We start from the raw sequence: 18,133 nt of genomic DNA, 5'->3' as shown, positions 1-18,133 counted from the left end.
AGCACTTTGGGAAGCCAAGGCGGGCAGATCACAAGGTCAGGCGATCAAGACCATCCTGGCTAACATGGCAAAACCCTGTCTCTACTAAAAATACAAAAAATTAGCTGGGCGTGGTGGCATGCACCTGTAGTCCCAGCTACTCGGGAGGCTGAGGCAGGAGAATAGCTTGAACCCGGGAAGCAGAGGTTGCAGTGAGTCGAGACTGCACCACTGCACTCCAGCCTGGGCAACAGAGCGAGACTCTGTCTCAAAAAAAAAAAAAAAAAAAATTAGAATCTCTGGGGGTGAGTCTGGACGTCAGTATTTAGAAAACTGGCTAGGTGATTCTGATGTGCAACCAAGGCTAGGAAACACTGTTATAGAGTCTTCTCTATAAAGTGTGACATACTTTTTCACCAAGTGCAAAAAATATAATTTATTTAACTAAACTCTTCCTTCCTTTCTTTCAAAAATCACTTATTGAAGAGCTTTTATATGCCAGGCAAGAAAAAATCTCTTCCCTACTATGTGTACTCACAGTCTCACATGAGCAAACAGACACTGTGCTGTAATAGTAATAATAATAATAACTACTATCATTTGTTGAGCAATTACTATTTGCTAGGCACAATGATATTTGATAGGGCAGGTACTGTTATCTTCGTTTTACAGAGTGAGGAAACCTACGCATAGTGAGATGAGTAACTTGCCCAGGAGTACAGAGCTATTTTGACTCGGCTACACCACTATAGTATAGGAAGGCAAAGTGCTATGAAAACACACATACGGACTGATGCAGACTATGGGTGCCATGGAAGGTTTCTTAGAGGAGGTAAGGTGGGATGTATCTGTAAACATGCATATTATTTCCATTGTTAATGATCACAAATACTCCTTCCATGAACATCTGTGCAGATAACTTTCCATTTTGTAGTCCTGCTGCCACTCTCTTCCTTTGCTTAGATCCTAAGAAGCAGAATTCTGGGACAAAAGTTATAGAAATACTCCAAGGCTTTCAATATGTTTTGCCCATAGTTGTCACCAGCTATATGAGGGTATCTACTTTACTGTAGCATTGCCAGCAGTGGGCATTATTACTTTAAAAATTCTTTGCCATTAATAGAAAACTAGTATTTGATTACTCAGCTGAACATTTTACCATCAATGCTATCTTTAACACACAAATTTAAGATCATTGTAGTTACAACCAGCAGAGTATAAGAGAACATTAACAGTGACAGAAAATTCTAGAATGTCTCATATTATAAATACCATAATTTATTCCTATAATCACAAAATTGACTGGGTCACAATTGGCAATATTCAAAGAAAACAAATTTCTGTATTCATGCTAAGATCTCTGACCTCTCAAACTTACTATGAGTTCTAGGAGAACAGTAGAAATGAATTGTTTGATCCTATCACAATCCAGCAAGTAAAACATGTTCTATAATTGTTTGCTATAAAAATAAATAAATAAATAAATAAAATAATGGATAATGACAAAATATAAACCGAAGCCATACTTTCTGAGCTCTATACCCATGACACATAGCTCAGTAAACATCACATTAGGGAAAGATTAAAGAGAAGTAGCATGTTCCCCTCTTTCTCTTCTTGCCATATAAATAGGATAACAATATATTCTAGTTTGCGTGTGACAGTTCTGGTTTATGCCTCTTGTCCGAACATCTTTTCTGATTAGAGCTGCCTTTCAAAGGGTGTTTAATTGGGCAATAAATTTTATGGTCACTCTGCATCTAAAGGATGTCCCCCTAATGAAGAGGTGATCCTAGGAACAAAGTGCTCACTGATCAGACAACTTGTCTTGTGTCACTCGGATTTTCACTTTGAAGACCTATAGCCAGATACCTCATTTGGCCTTAATGTATTTTCATAATATTTTATCATCTGAAGCCAAATAATAATCTGAAAGTAGCTAATTGATAAGGGCATCCTTGACTATATCAGCACTCTTTATTTCATTTTATTGATAAAAGAAGTGAGGCATGGAAAAAAATGTGACTTATTCAAGTTCATATCAAGAAAATAATCAGCCATATAAGAGGAAGCTACTGATGCTCTAACTTCTGATTTTTGATTAATTCTTTAAACCACACAGTCATTAATGTACACTGAAATCTCCAGTGAAGTTAGATCAGAAAAATTGCAATCACTTAGTAAATGGCTTTGCAAACTACAGGCAGTAATAATCTATTTCAAACAATATGAGCAAAATCATAGGCATACCTTAGATAATACTTTTTCCTTTTTTTCCCCTCAGGCTCTCTTGGATAATATTTTTAATGGGTATAAATTTCATGGTTAATAACATTTCAGTCTCATTAAGTAAAAGTCTCTATTCAAACCTAGTTGATAGGTCCAAGCTATCAGAAAGTGAGGAAATTTTTATTTATAAAATGTTAAAATTTAAAATAAACATTTAATCTTTTTGGTTATTAAAAAATAAAGCTTGGTACATTTTTACATTTCACAAGTATGTCTAAATTTCATACAAAGATGCCTAATAGATAAGGTTTTACAAATATCTTGGATTATAACAGAAAATCTTAATGGAGCTAACAAAGTCATTTTCTATAACAACAACAAAGAAACTTATGGTGATAAATTTAATAGACTATTACTAAGAACTATATGAAAAAAAGTGACTCTACTGCTTGCATAAAAGGAGAGGCATGCCACATATGAAGTTGGAGAAACTCACTATTACAGATATGACATTTCCATATAATTTATAAACATATTGTAATGTCACTGAAGGTCCCACTTGCATTTTGTAGGGGTGGAGTAAAGACCTTGGTAAAAAGTCATTTAAAGTTCATTCGGAGGTTGGCCAGGCGTGGTGGCTCATGCCTGTAATCCCAGAACTTTTCGAGGCTGAGGTGGGTGGATCACCTGAGGTCAGGAGACAGCCTGGCCAACATGGTGAAACTTCATCTCTACTAGAAATACAAAAAATTAGCTGGGCATGGTGGCATGCACCTGTAATCCCAGCTATGCAGGAGGCTGAGGCTGGAGAAATGTTTGAACTCAGGAGGCGGAGGTTGCAGTGAGCCGAGATCGTGCCACTGCACTACAGCCTGGGCGACAGAGTGAGACTCCCTCTCAATAAATAAATAAATAAATAAATAAATAAATAAATAAATAAAAAGTTCATTTGGAGGAACACATTTTAGGGACTAACCAAGAACACTTTTGTAAAGTATAAATAACCTACGATAATAAAAACAGTATTTTGCTGGTACAGATCAATGGAATAAAACAGGAAGTTCAGAAACAGGCAAGGATGTATATAAGTATTCAATAAATGAGAAAGAACAATGAAAGGATGGATGGATTTAGCCATTTAAATAAAATAAATTGTTTATTATTAATAAACAATATTGTGATAGCTGGCTAAATCCATACCTCACACTATATGTCTAATAAATTCCAGGTGGATTGAACATTTCAATGTATGAAAATGAAAACAAAATATTTGGGGAAGGCTTTTCTATGTACAACTTCCAGGACATAATTTTTTTTTAAGAGACTAATAGATTTGATCACATAAAACATAATACTCATTAAAATAAATGTGTATTAAGGATATCAACCATTTTTCTTCATTTATAGTATAATCACTTAAATTTATTATTTCTTTTTAAATTTCATTTAGCTTATTTTGACACAAAAATTTTAAAATCTATAAGAAGTTAAAAAAATAAAATTTTTATTTACAGTTTCCTCTTGGATTTTGGCCTAGAAATGACTTTCTTAACCCTAAACCAGACCCATTTTCACTTACATTTTCTCAGAATTTTTCGTTTCATATTTTATGTTAATTTAAAAGATGAGAGATCAAATATGGCTCTGTTTCATATTAGCTGTCTGGTTTGGGGATGTTACTTAACTTCTCTCAGTCTCAATTTCAGTTTCCTAAAAAAACAGATATAATGAATACCAGCCTATTGGAGTTGCTATGGCAATGAAAAGAAATCATTTATACAACACATGTGTCATGGTAGAATCTGGTTAGTAAAGGTGACCAAAATGTTAGCTATCACTTTGAGTGCTATTGTTATACTTGGTAGCTAGTCGGGTATGAGCAGGGCAGGAAAGCGCTCCCATACCTCACACCAGGAGTGTTGGGAGACCATCAGGTGATGGTCAGGTGGTTGTTAACTGTCTCTCTGAAGTAATAATTGGTCACAGCTGGCGCCAGGGAAAGGCAGTCTCCTAGTAATAGAAAACACCTAAAACTGGTGACGAGCGGCTTCTCAATAAGATCTCAGGAGTTGGGCAAGTGGTCAGAAGTAGTGCAAGACCCTGGAGGTATGCCATCATATAAAAACCCCAAGTCAAAAGGTCAAGCCATACACTTGTCTTTCAAGTCACCTGCTTGGCCCTCTTCCAAGTGTACTTTCCTTTCTTTTGTTCCTGCTCTAAAGCTTTTAAGTAAACTTTCACTCCTGCTCTAAAACTTGCCTCAGTCTCTCCTTCTGCCTTATGCTTCCTCAGTTGAATTCTTTCTTCTGAAGAGGCAGGTACTGAGGTTGCTGCAGACCCATATGAATTTGCCATGGGTTACACTATCACACTGTATATTAGACTCCTTCCCCGCCTTTTTAGAGGCAAAGTCTCGCTATGATGTCCAGGGTGGAGTTCAGGGGCTATTCACAAATGCAATCATAGCATACTGTGGCCTTGAACTCCTGGCTTCAAGCAATCCTCCCACTTAAGCCTCCCAAGTAGCTGGGACTCCAGGTGCATGCCACTGAGCCTGGCTAGACTTCTTAATTTCATTGGAAAACAGTTGACCCTTAAACAGTGTGGAGGTATGGGGTACCTATCCCCTGCACAGTGGAAAAATCTACATATAACTTTTGATTCCCCAAAAGCTTAACTACTAATGCTGTTGACCGGGAGCTTCATCGATAACAAAAAGTCGATTAACACATAAATAGACTAGTATCTATATATATGTTATGCACTCATAATACACATTTTTTTCTATTTTTTTGATATTTCTAGGCTACAAAGTTCACCCAAGAGTTTTTTCAAATTGTCACAAATCTTCAAACTTTCTAATATATTTATTGAACAAATGAATATATAAGTGGACCAGCACAGTTCAAACATTGTTCAAGGGTCAACTGTATGTATTTTCATGACTAGCAATTTATGGTGATGGTATAGTCACCTGATATAAAAACAAATTTCACAGAATTTAATTATTTTAAAATCAAAATGTATGCCAACCAGAAAAAAATATCTAAATTCTTTGAAAGCTATGCAGCATGCTACAATTTGGTCTTTCAAAGTTGCAGTCCAAAATCATCAGATGGCCAAGTAACAGAGTCATCCAAGGGGAACATCGCATACCAGGACTTGTCAGGGGGTGGGGGGAATAGGGGAGGGATAACATTAGGAGAAATACCTAATGTAGGTGATGGGTTGATGGGTGCAACAAACCACCAGGGCACGTGTATACCTATGTAACAAACCTGCACTTTCTGCACATGTAACCTAGAACTTGAAGTATAACAATAAAACAAAAAGTTTTCTTACACATCAGAACTCCTGAGATAATTTACGAGCTTGAAATATAAATAGGGTGTTTACCTTCTTTATCTTACCTCTAATAGGCCATCCTCTGGCAGATCAGTACAGTGAACAGCATTCTGGATCTTAGTTTTACCAAAGATTGCTCTGAGAGTTCCAGGGCGTAAATGCCGGGCAATTTCCTATTAAACATACATTCACATATAGATTAAAGTTAGTCATATGGTATAAATAAGAAAAACACTAGCTATATGAAACGCTAACTTATTTATGAAATATATGTTATATATAGACAGTGCTTATAAGGGTTTTTCTGTGGCCCAATGTAAAGTCTGCTTTCATCTACATCGGGGAAAAATAATAATTGCATTTCTTTTCATCAATAGATTATGGGAATCACACAAAATGTGAAGCTAGTTCATTACTGTGAAAGACTTGTATTTTATAAAGACGGTAGAGATCTTAACAACTTTGATTTAAAATGAACCAATTTGATGCTATTGATTTCAAAAGCTTTTAAAAAAATGTTAGCTGTATCAACTTAATGGTAGTTCATCTTTAAGAGAAAAAATATGGTCACAAATAGCCCTGAATTTAATGAGGGTTAGAGAGAGGCAAGGGAATGATAATGATGTACAAAAACATTTAAATTGAGAAAGACAGGAAGAGAGGACCTAGGGGATAAAGAGGTAATTGACAATGAAAAGGTGGATCAATGACTTTGAGCTCCTAGTGGTATGGGACAATTATTGAGATCAGCATGTTAGAAGAAGAGAGCTGGAAAGTTAAAAGATACTCGAGACTGAGATTACTGTGGGTGGGAGGAGAGGGGGCTATAGTGATTGATAATGATCAGTTTTAAGGCATAACCATGGCTAAGGTTAGTTTGAGGGCAAGAATGTTAGAAGAAAGAAGAACAACAGATTGAGAGGCCAAGGTCGTAAGTGGATCACCTCTATGAAAGTGGAAATCAGAAAGAATCATGACAGGTGTAGCTTAGGGTGCAAAGATTCTGAGCAGCACTCACATTTGTGGTTCCATCACTTAAGGATGTTTTAAAGACATGCATTTATTTAATTACTTAAGTTTTATTTGCCAGGTTTCCATCAAATGTCAGCTATAAATGTATTATGTTTAGGAAAAACATTTTGATAAAGTAGAAAATAAGAATGTCTTTATATTTTATTTCATATTTATTACTTTCATTCTGTTCTCCGTAATTTTTCTAGCAAGTAAGTATCCAATATTAAAAACCTACTCAGCTGGGCGTGGTGGCCCACACCTGTAATCCCAACACTTTCAGAGGTAGAGGTGAGTGAATCATTTGTGGTCAGGAGTTTGAGACCAGCCTGGCTAACATGGTGAAGCCGTGTCTCAACATGGTGAAACCCTGTCTCTACAAAAATTAGCTGGGCATGGTGGTGCGTGCCTGTAATACCAGATATTTAGGAGGCTCAGGCAGGAGAATCACCTGAACCTGGGAGATGGAGGTTGCAGTGAACCGAGACTGTGCACTGCACTCCAGCCTGGACGACAGATCAGACTCCATCTCAGAAAACAAGCAGAAGCCTTACTCTGCTTATATAGTGGGAAGCTGTCATTTTGTGACATAAGATGTAATTTACGAAATTGTGAAAAGTGAGTACTAACGTTCTTTTTATTTCCGGTCAGGGAAAAAAACACTTTTAAATTACTCAGTTTCAGTAAACTGTTTTATTAGAACCTATTCTCTATCAAATTTTGTTTGATGGCCAGGCTCATACCTATAATCGGCACTTTGGGAGGAGTTTGAGAGCAGCCTCGGCAACACAGAGAGACCCCGTTGCTACAAAAAATACAAAAATTAGCCGGGTGTAGTGGTGCACGCCTGTAGTCCCAGCTACTTGGGAGGCTGTGTGGGAGGATGGCTTGAGCCTGTGAGGTCGAGGCTACAGTGAGCCAAGATGACACCACTGCACTCCAGCCTGGGTTGTCAGACAGAGTAGGACCCTGTCTCAAAAAAAGAAAATTTTATTTAACTTGCACTACATTCATTAAAAGATTACTTTCATATAAGTGTCTGCTACAGCACTTGAAATCTGAAGAGGTTCATGTGTGTTGGCCTAGCGCGGTGGCTCATGCCTGTAATCCCAGCACTTTGGGAGGCCGAGGCGGGTGGATCACCTGAGGTCAGGAGTTAGAGACCAGCCTGATCAACATGGTGAAACCCTGTTTCTACTAAAAATACAAAAATTAGCAGGGCATGGTGGCACGCACCTGTAGTCTCAGTTACTTGGGGGACTGAGGCAGAAGAATGGCTTGAACCTGGCGGTGCGGAGGTTGCAGTGAGCCGAGATCACGCCACTGCACTCCAGCCTGGGTGAAAGAGCGAGATTCCATCTCAAAAACAACAACAACAACAACAAAAATGGTTGGTAATTCCTGGCTGTTTTTTTTTTTCTTTTTTTTTTATGAGTTCTCTATTTGCTTGTCATAGATGCCAGGCACATGCTGCTAGATGAGGTATTCTGGTTGCCTTCCTTTCAGAAGGGGGTGCTACCATTTTTCCCGAGTGTTATTAGCTGCCTTCCCATTGCTCTGCCTCTTTAGCTCAAGCTCCACATTCAGTGCCTTAGGCTGTGGCTGAAAGTATCAACTGCCTTCTGCTCAATGTAAGCAAGCAAATGTGAAGGCGCTGATTTACTCTGCTGCTCTTCATGCAGCCCTCCAACTAACCACCCTGCTTAAGGCCCCATGCCCTTCCTCAGCCTTGCATCCATATGTCTGATGTGCAGCCCACCCAGTACCCCTACCCCTTCTGGAGCAGTTCTCTCCTGCACGTTTTAGAGTGTTGGTTTTCCTCAACGATACAATCCTATCTGCTTTGAGTCTTTCGAAGTTTATGGCCTGTAACAAAACTAAAAAAAAACAAAAAAAAAACAAACCCACAAAAACAAAAACATACGTGTGTGTGTGTGTGTGTGTGTGTGTGTATGTGTGTACTCTTCCTTGTTTTCCAGCATCACTGGAGATTTACTCTTTAAAACAACACACAGTGAAACAGTATCTCCTGTAAATTCCTGTAAGGACTTGGTAAGCAAGGGGATGATGGGCACATATGGTCTTCTGCCATCTTCATGACACTTCATCTTACTGACATTCTCTATTTCTCCAACACAACAAACCATCTTTAATTCATTTTTCATGCTGCTATAATTTTGTACCTAAATGCCAATATGATCATGTTATTTACTTGCTCAAAAAATCTTTGAAGGCTCATAATTGCCTATGGCCAAATGTCTAAACTCCTCAGTGTGGCATTCAAGGTCCTCCCCACTCTTGCCTAAATCTACCTCACTCACACCTGCCTTGAAAGCTTACACATCCCAGTGAAAACACTGTTTCCTCTATAAAAGCAGATTAAGCCTTCCCAATCAGAGTAATCCTTGCTTCTTCAATGTTCCTACAGTAGTTTACACTTCCAATATAGGCCTTCTTGACTTGCAATTTATATAGTTGTTTTGTGAGCCTATTTTAGTAAGATCCCATTAGATTTCAATCCCTGAACACAATATAAAACTTCCCTTATATTCTGTATCTTACTAATGAACACACAGTAAATGTTTGGTAAATATTTGTTGACTGATATAAAATGACAGTACTTCTATTCAGAGTGTCAGGATGGAGTAGCAAATAAGAGTGGGGGCTGTGGAAAAAGGCTCTCTGGATTTGAATTTTGCCTCTGCCACTTAACAGTTGTGTGACCACACCACATTATTTAACCTCTCTGTGCCTGTTTTAATGTTCTTATTTGTAAGACAAGGATAAAATAGAATCTGTCTTAAGGAGATTAAGACAATTCTTAAAGAGACAGAAAGGTATGTTTTGACAAATATCAAAGATAATCTAACCAAATATTATATTATCTTTAAATAAATATATAACATCTCTTAAGAGTTGTAATCGTCATAGTTTTAGAATAAAGGTATAAGTTTAGATTAGATCATAAGCTAATTATGACCTATTATTATCCATTAATAAACCTCAGAAAACATGAAGTATTTTTACTGATATAAAATGTTTTATTTAGGTAAATGATAACAATGAAAGTTAAAGATATAAAACAATAGGTATTTTCTTCATACCTGCTCTTAAAATCTAGGCTTTCATGTTAGATCCTCTTTAAAAAAGGTATTGATAAATTAATTTTAGTTTTGATTAGTATAAAATATCACATATGCTTATAAAGTGAAAAATACTGAAATACTAAAAAATACAAAAATATTAAAAAATACTAAAAGTGAGAGTGAAATAATAACAGCACTTCCCCCCTCCATTTCCTGATGGATTGCTCCTAATTTTTTCCAACAGATTTACATTCCTCTTGCTGCTTAAACTCTGGTGAAGACCATACTACCACGCATAGTTCCCCTCCCTTCAAGGAGCAGAAGCAATTATGAGATCATAAAAGCAACACAAAGTACCAACATATAATTTCATCTAATACCATAAATAATTCTTAAAAAGTTATTGCAGTATTTATAAATAACAGGTTATGCTGAGAAAATCAGACTCATTAAAGAGCGATACTTATTTGTACTTGGAGGGTCAGCAGTCTTTCAAATTCCACAAAATCCCAGGCATATTCATCCTCCCCTAAAACCTTGCATGCTGAGTCCCATCAAGTCAAATTCTTGGCTATGTTACAGCTCATCATAAGTACTAAAAATTCTGCTCAGGTAATCCTGCTGTGGGAGGAAGAATTCTGACTTATAGAATGACTTCTAAATCTAAGATATCAAAAAAATGCACCAAATATAGAATAGTGATTGGCAAAATACTGAAAATAAAGAAGGGAATATTTATTTAATTATTCTATGGCTGTGTTATTGTAAAGAATGTCACTGTTTATTGAATAGGTCTATCAGATTGATAAAATATGTCTGGACAAAGAATAACTTACTTCCATAATAAAGCCACTCAGTTTCAGTTCTCCACAACACAGAAAAGATATGTAAGAATTGAAAATGCCCTTCTATTTAAGAAACAAATTAAACTAGAAAAAGATTTATGAAATTTACTAATTACAGAAAAAGATCAACTATAGAATATATTCAGATACAGTCATGCATTGCTTAACAACAGAGATATAGTCTAAGAAATGCATCATTAGGTGACTTCCTCATTGTGTGAACATCATAGAGTGTACTTACACAAACCTAGATGATATAGCCTACTACACATCTAGGCTATATAATTTGCTACTAGGCTATAAACTTGTATAGCATGTTGGTATACTGAATATTGTAGGCAACTGTAACACATTGATAAATATTTGTGTATCTACACATATCTAAACAGAAAAGGTACAGTAAAAATATGGTAAAAAATGATGTAGACCTATAGAGGGCACTTACCATGAATGGAGCTTGTAGGACTGGCAGTTGCTCTAGGTGAGTCAGTGAGTGAGTGGTGAGTGAGTGTGAGGGCCTAGGACATTACTGTACACTACTGCAGACTTTATAAAACACTGTACACTTGGGCTACACTAAATTTATAAAAATATTTTTATTTCTTCAATAGTAAATTAACCTTAGCTTACTGTAACTATTTCATTTTATAAACTTCTAAGTATTTTTTAACTTTTTTTGACTCTTTTGTAATAACACAGATTAAAACACAAACACATTGTACAGCTGTACAAAAATCTTTTCTTTCTTTACATCATTATTCTATAAGCTTTTTCTATTTTTTAAGCTTTTTTTCTTTTGAAACCTTTCTGTTAAAAAGGAAGACACAAACACATGCATTAGCCTAGGCTTACGCAGGGTCAGAATCATCAAAATCACTGTCTTCCACCTCTATATCTTGCCCCACTGGAAGGTCTTTAGGGACAATAACACACATAGAGCTGTCATCTCCTCTGATAAAATGCCTTGTTCTGGAATACCTCCTGAAGGACCTGCCTCAGGCTCTTTTACAGTTAACTTTTTTTCTAATAAGTAGAAAAAGTATACTCTAAAACAACGATAAAAAGTATAGTAAATATGTAAACCAGTAACATAGTCATTTATTATCATTATCAAGTATTATGTACTATACATAATTGTATGTAGTATACTTTAATACAAGTGGCAGTACAGTAGGTTTATTTATGCCAACATCACCACAAACACGTGAGTAATGCATTGTGTGACTATCTCACAACAGGAATTTTTCAGCTCCATTATAATCTTATAGGATCAGCATCCTATATGCAGTCAGGTGTTGATGGAAATATTGTTATGCAGTGCATGACTGTAATGAGTAGCATATGGTGGTTTATCACGAGGTCACTAGTCTAATTCCAGGAAAATCTAAGTACAAGGAAAAAAATATTCTCTAGACTACAGGATAACTATGTTAGCAGTGATATACATATGTGGATAAACATTAAAAGAGGAGCTAGTATAGCTCAAGTCCTAGTAACCCTAAAATAGCTGTGAAACAATGTTACAATCATTGTCCTCCTTTCACAGGCAATGAGGGTAATAAAACTTAATATCAAGTGCCAGTGAGGGGACCACCATAACTAAAACAGCAAATATTTTCATTTCTATCCATTACTAGTATTCTTCTGCAACAAGTCTTGTAATACTAAACAGCACATGCTAAGTGCTCTCTTGACTCCTCCGGCACTTCAAAAATATCTTACCAAAACTGACCCATCAAACAGCTTTTCCCAGTAGTATGCAACTTTGTACTAATACAGTTATGCAGTTTTATATTCCTGGGAGATAAGCAATGTCAGATGAATTCAAACTAAAACGAGATAATGAAAGATGGGGAAGGAATTGGAAGTAGAAAAGGAAGCCAGGGAGAGACCCAGAGGCTACTTTCTGCTAAGTCTAAGGATCCTTCTAGAACCTATGCATAGGCTTTAGAAAGAGTAATTGCAAAATTAAACTCAACTACTTATTTATATAATACTAATCTCATTGAATGAGCCACTTGCAGGTTCACGGTAAATACACTTATTGGCACTGGAAAATACATAAATTGTTTGTATATGAGGAATCACTAAAACATCAGGCTTGTGGACTCTGACAGGCTTCACATCTCACTTTTCATTAGATAAAAAATAGCTGTAATGTAAATTTATAGAACCTGAAGAGGGTCACAATTAAATGTTATTTCAGGTGAAATATTTAGATAATTCAATCCTGTCTTTTTCATTAGGTTTCAATAGACCACATGGCATCGTTAACTATTGCCTCTTACTGATCTGTTTGCTGTTTCAGCCAACAATAGGAACTGGCTGAAGTGAAAATGAAGTCTTATTTGACACAGGTGTTACTTTTAAAAGTAAAAATTATGATCTCTTGGTTCTCCTTTTTTAAAAGAATTGGGCATTCTTCAGAAGGATGAGCTCAACTAAAAAAGAAGAGTCAGAAAAATCTCTTAACTCACTTTTACATAAATTACTTAGTATTTTAGCAAAAACTACAAAGATTCACATATACAAGTAAAATTTAAGAACATAAACATTAGCATAGAGGATTGGGTTTTTTGGTAAATATTTTCCTATTTCTTTTTTTCTAAATACATTTTAAGACATTTAACCTTTAATGTATACTCACATTACTACCAAAAAATTTAAGAGGCATTCTTTTTTTTTAACACCATGGACCTGAAAGCAAGAGAGGCATTCTTAATATCTCCCCGCAAAAGAATCGTTCCACATTCTACTCCACCCCTATAACATAATTACTATCCAGTCTTGCTTTACTATTTTAAAGAATCCTACAATTCAATGCTCAGAAACTTCCCCAAAGGAATAAAATAATGAAATAGCTGGGACCCACTCTTGGCACTTCTAACATCCAATTCTTGGCAAATCCTGTCAATACAACTACTGATATATACCCTGTATCAGTCGGCTTCTATATCCACTCTAGCACCATATTCTCCTGCCTAGAATATTGGGCTTTTAGATTTTATACTTGCTGGTCTATCTGGTTTCCTAGATACCTCTACTCCTAGTAAACATATTGTCCAAAAAGCAGTTAGAATAAGCTTTAAAAAAACATAAGTTGAATCATACCACTTTCCTGCCACAGAATCTCTGATGCTTTCATTAAGAGAAAATGCAAAATTCTTGGGCTGGGTGTGGTGGCTCATCCCTATAACCCCAGCACTTTGGGAGGCTAAGGTGGAAGGATCATTTGAGGCCAGGTGTTTAAGATCATCATGGCCAACACAGCAAGACCCTATCTCTTAAAGAAAAACTTCTCAACATAACCTATAGTCCTGCATGCTCTGGCTCCTGCTTACCTCTCCAACCCCACCTGAAATGAACTAGTCACATCAACCCCTTCCAACTTTTCAAACTAGTCACATCAACCCCTTCCAACTTTTCAAAGGCACCAAGCTCTTTCCTACCTCAAGCATGAAAACACACAGTATTTCCCTTGGCTCAGCAATTCTTTTTTTTTTTTTTTTTTTGAGACAGAGTCTCGCTCTGTCGCCCAGGCTGGAGTGCAGTGGTGTGATCACGGCTCACTGCAAGCTCCACCTCCCAGGTTCACACCATTCTCCTGCCTCAGCCTCCTGAGCAGCTGGGACTACAGGCACCCGCTACCACACCCGGCTAATTTTTTTTTGTATTTTTAGTAGAGACGAGGTTTCACCGTGTTAGCCAGGATGGTCTTGATCTCCTAACCTCGTGATCTGCCCGCCTCGGCCTCCCAAAGTGCTGGGATTACAGGCGTGAGCCACCGTGCCCGGCCTCTCCTCTTTCTTAATAATTGCCTTACAAATGGCTTACAATAAACAACAGAAATCAGATGTGATCGATTCTACAGAGTGACTCTCTCAACTCTTTATTCTATCCTCCTTCTAGATGGAAATTAGAAATCTAAAAACTACACTCCCCAGACACATTTTTGGCTAGAGTTCTTGCGATGTGGAAGTCCTAAATGAGATTTGGAAGACAGGACAAAGCAGAAGCTACCTTCTTGCTAATGTTGCTACAGGCAGACAAGGTAGGAGACACAAGTGTTTGAGTTGTGGCAGACTCAATGCCTAAGTCATTGCCATGGTAGTAGCAGTGGAGGCAGCAGCAACTTCAGGATTCTAGGTATGGGAAGGTACTCTTGAAATCAATAGCTCCAGTGGCAACTCCTGACTTAAGGCCCTGAAACACTTAAGAAACTTAAGTTCGTAAATAGCTACTTCCTTGAATCGAACTCCTTTAAAAAACATCCCTAAGATGGTTTCTGTTTCTTGAGCTGAACTCTCAGTGATATTCTGAGGCTCCATCTTTCTTCCTCATCTCTACAGAAAGCTGTTTTCCCTGTTCCCACTTAGTAAGTACCTTTTTGCTATCTGGTTTTCAGCTTTACCGCTCTATTGAAATTGCTCCCTCCAAAGTAACCTATAATCAATTAGACTTCTAGCTGAAACCTCTTCTTTTTTTTTTTTTTTTTTTGAGACAGAGTCTTGCTCTGTCACCCAGGCTGGAGTGCAGTGGCACAATCTCAGCTCACTGCAACCTCCACCTCGTGGGTTGAAACAATTCTCCTGCCTCAGTCTCCTGAGTAGCTGGGATTACAGGCATGTGCCACCACACCCGGCTAATTTTTGTATTTTTAGTAGAGATGGGGTTTCACCATGTTGGCCAAACTGGTCTCAAACTCCTGACTTCAGATAATCTGCCCACCTCGGCCTCCCAAAGTGCTGGGATTACAGGCGTGAGCCACCGCACCTGGCCTAAAACCTCTTGTATAGCAGTGAAGTTATAAAAGTACCATCAGAAATAATGGATCTAATACATGTGGCCAAAAAACATATGAAATAAAGCTCAGCATCACTGATCATTAGAGAAATGCAAATCAAAACCACAATGTGATACCATCTCACACCAGTCAGAATGGCTATTATTAAAAAGTCAAAAAACAACAGATGCTCGTGAGGTTGCAGAGAAATAGGAATGCTTTTACACTGTTGGTGGGAATGTAAATTAGTTCAACCATTGTGGAAGACAGTGTGGTGATTCCTCAAAGACCTAGAGGCAGAAATACCATTTGACCCAGCAATCCCATTACTGGGTATATACTCAAAGGAATATAAACTGTTCTATTATAAAGACATATGCACCTGTATGTTCACTGCAACACTATTCACAATAGCAAAGACATGGAATCAATCTAAATGCCCATCAATTATAGACTGGATAAAGAAAATGTGGTACATATACACCATGGAATACTATGCCGCCATAAAAAGGAACAAGATCATGTCCATTGCAGAAACATGGATGGAGCTGGAGGCCATTATCCTTAGCAAACTAATGCAGGAACAGAAAACCAAATACCTGCATGTTCTCATTCATAAGTGAGAGCTAAATGATGAAAACACATGGACACATGGAGGGGAGGAGGGGAGCAACACACACTGGGGCCTGTCAGAGGACCAGGGGTGGGAGGAGGGAGAAGATCAGGAAGAATAGCTAGTGGATGCTGGATTTAATACCTGGGTGGTGGGATGATCTGTGCAGCAAACCACCATGGAACACATTTACCCATGTAACATGAACATTTACCCCTGAACTTAAAAGTTGGAAAAAAAAAAAAGGCATGTCAGTCAAAGAAAGAAACAGTGGGTCTAACAAACTGATCTTAGTACAGGTATATCCAATTTATAAAATAACACAGAGATTTTATAAAATTTAGGTTTATTTGTCCTAGAGTAGCAACATTAGTCTCAGCAGTTAGTAGAAAGATTTTGGTGCCTTTAAAGGCCTAGCTTCAGCGTTATCTGGCTGAATTAATGAAGATAATGCCCATAAAATGTCTAATGGTGTTGGGCCAAACTGGAGGCATTTAGTAGATATAATCATTGTCTTCATAACATTATAAATAAACTCATAGCTAACAATGAGGCACTTATATAGTACTTGTGTTTTTAAAAGCATGTACTATTTCACAGGAATCCCACAAATCCCCTTGTCAGCACAATTGCTGACGAGGCAGACAGTTTTTGCCTTTTACAGATATGGGTAACTTGGTACTACGGACAGTCTCAGACCTCCTATCCAGCACTGAAGAAAGAGTATATCCAAAGATCCAACCACTTGGGGCAAACTCTCTTTAAAGGTTAATTTCCTAAACTGCCGCATGTCTTCTATGATTCCCTTTAAAGTTGCAGTAAGCAGCTAAGATTCCAGACCAAGGTGAGCATTTTTTGAAACCATCTAATCTTCTCCTATAATTACCAATAGCAATGTTGTCCAAAAGAAATGTAATGTGAGCCACCTATGTAATTTAAAATTGTCTAGTGGCCACATTAATAAGAAGTTAAATTAATTTTAACAAAATAATTTATTTAACCCTATATATTCAAAATACTATTTCAGTAGGTACTTAATAAAAATTATTAGTGAGCTTTTTTACATTCTTAATTTATGCTAAATTTTCAAGTCCTGGGTGTGTATTTTGTGTATAATACATCTCAGTTAGAACCAGCCATGTTTCAGGTGCTGGAGAGCTATATGCGGCTAATGGCCATCATATTGGACAGTAGAGACCTAGAGAATAGTAGCTCTCTCCCAGGACCGAGGTTTAACTTCTGAGCAACATTCTACGTTAAGGGCTGAGCCAAGACTAATAATATCCGCAGTATTAACTTCTCTCATGCTAATGGAAACCTTGAGCATAAGCTTGAGGGCAGTCAATCTAACCATGTTTCTCATGCTGCCATCCTAGGCTATAATCCTACCTATTTATCTATCTATCTATCTATCTATCTATCTATCTATCTATCTATCATCTATCTACCTACCTATCTATAGTTTATCATGTCTGTTGCCCACTTATCCTCCACAGCTGGCATTGCCAATGTTCGTCATTATCCTCAAGGCTCCATCCTCAATTACATGTTTTCTCTCAGCAATTTTGTTTCCTGCTTCACAGAAAAAAAAACTAAGACTGATATCAAGAGATTCAGCTCCCTCAAATTCCTACACACACACACACACACACACACATATATACACACACACATTATCCTTCCCTTCCCCCTTTCCATTCAGTGCCAAAGAAAGTGCCATTTCTTCTTCTTTTGATAATTAACCCTCCCATCTCTTTGCAACTCTAGGTCAGGAAACTTCCTTCATTATAATTACCTTTCGCCTGTGTTTTCAACCTTTCTCTTTTCAATAGTTTATTTTATGCATCCTATCAAAATGCTCATGTCTCTCCCATCACTTAACAAATAGACAATTTTAATTACTGTCCTACCTCTTCCCCTCCTTTTTAGAAGTCTTAATAAGCTCCACTTTCATTTACTCTTCAGCCTTTTGCCTCACAACACTATCTAAACCGCTTTGGCAAAGGACACTGATATTCTCCTAATTGCCCATAGATTCTCTCAATTTGTGACTTGTCTTCAGCATTTATTACTCTGGACCATTCCATTATTCCTGAAGCCCTCCATTTACTCAGCCCACATGATACCACAGTCCAGGATCTCCTCCTGACTGTTCCTCTCAGGCTCCTTTATTTCCACCTTCCTACTGCCTAGGGTCCACTCCATATTCTCCTCTTATCTTCTGGCTCTCCCTGGGCAATTT

At 37.4% G+C, this 18,133-nt stretch overlaps 1 protein-coding gene across 5 annotated transcripts in view; it reads right to left on the bottom strand.

The window, feature by feature from the left end:
- The window catches only part of NME7 (NME/NM23 family member 7), a 229,686-nt gene that overhangs the window by 31,344 nt on the left and 180,209 nt on the right, over positions 1 to 18,133 (bottom strand). For all 5 annotated transcript variants that reach the window (XM_003824616.5, XM_055111833.2, XM_055111848.2 and 2 more), the window contains one exon: positions 5,619 to 5,726. In XM_003824616.5, coding sequence (XP_003824664.1) covers positions 5,619 to 5,726 — 108 coding nt within the window. The remainder of the gene's footprint in view (positions 1 to 5,618; positions 5,727 to 18,133) is intronic.

The sequence above is a fragment of the Pan paniscus genome, chromosome 1 (assembly GCF_029289425.2).
Source record: "Pan paniscus chromosome 1, NHGRI_mPanPan1-v2.0_pri, whole genome shotgun sequence".
NCBI classification, from domain to species: Eukaryota; Metazoa; Chordata; class Mammalia; order Primates; family Hominidae; genus Pan; species Pan paniscus.
The sequence above is the reverse complement of the archived record's forward strand: the minus strand, read 5'-3'. Positions and strand labels throughout refer to the sequence as shown.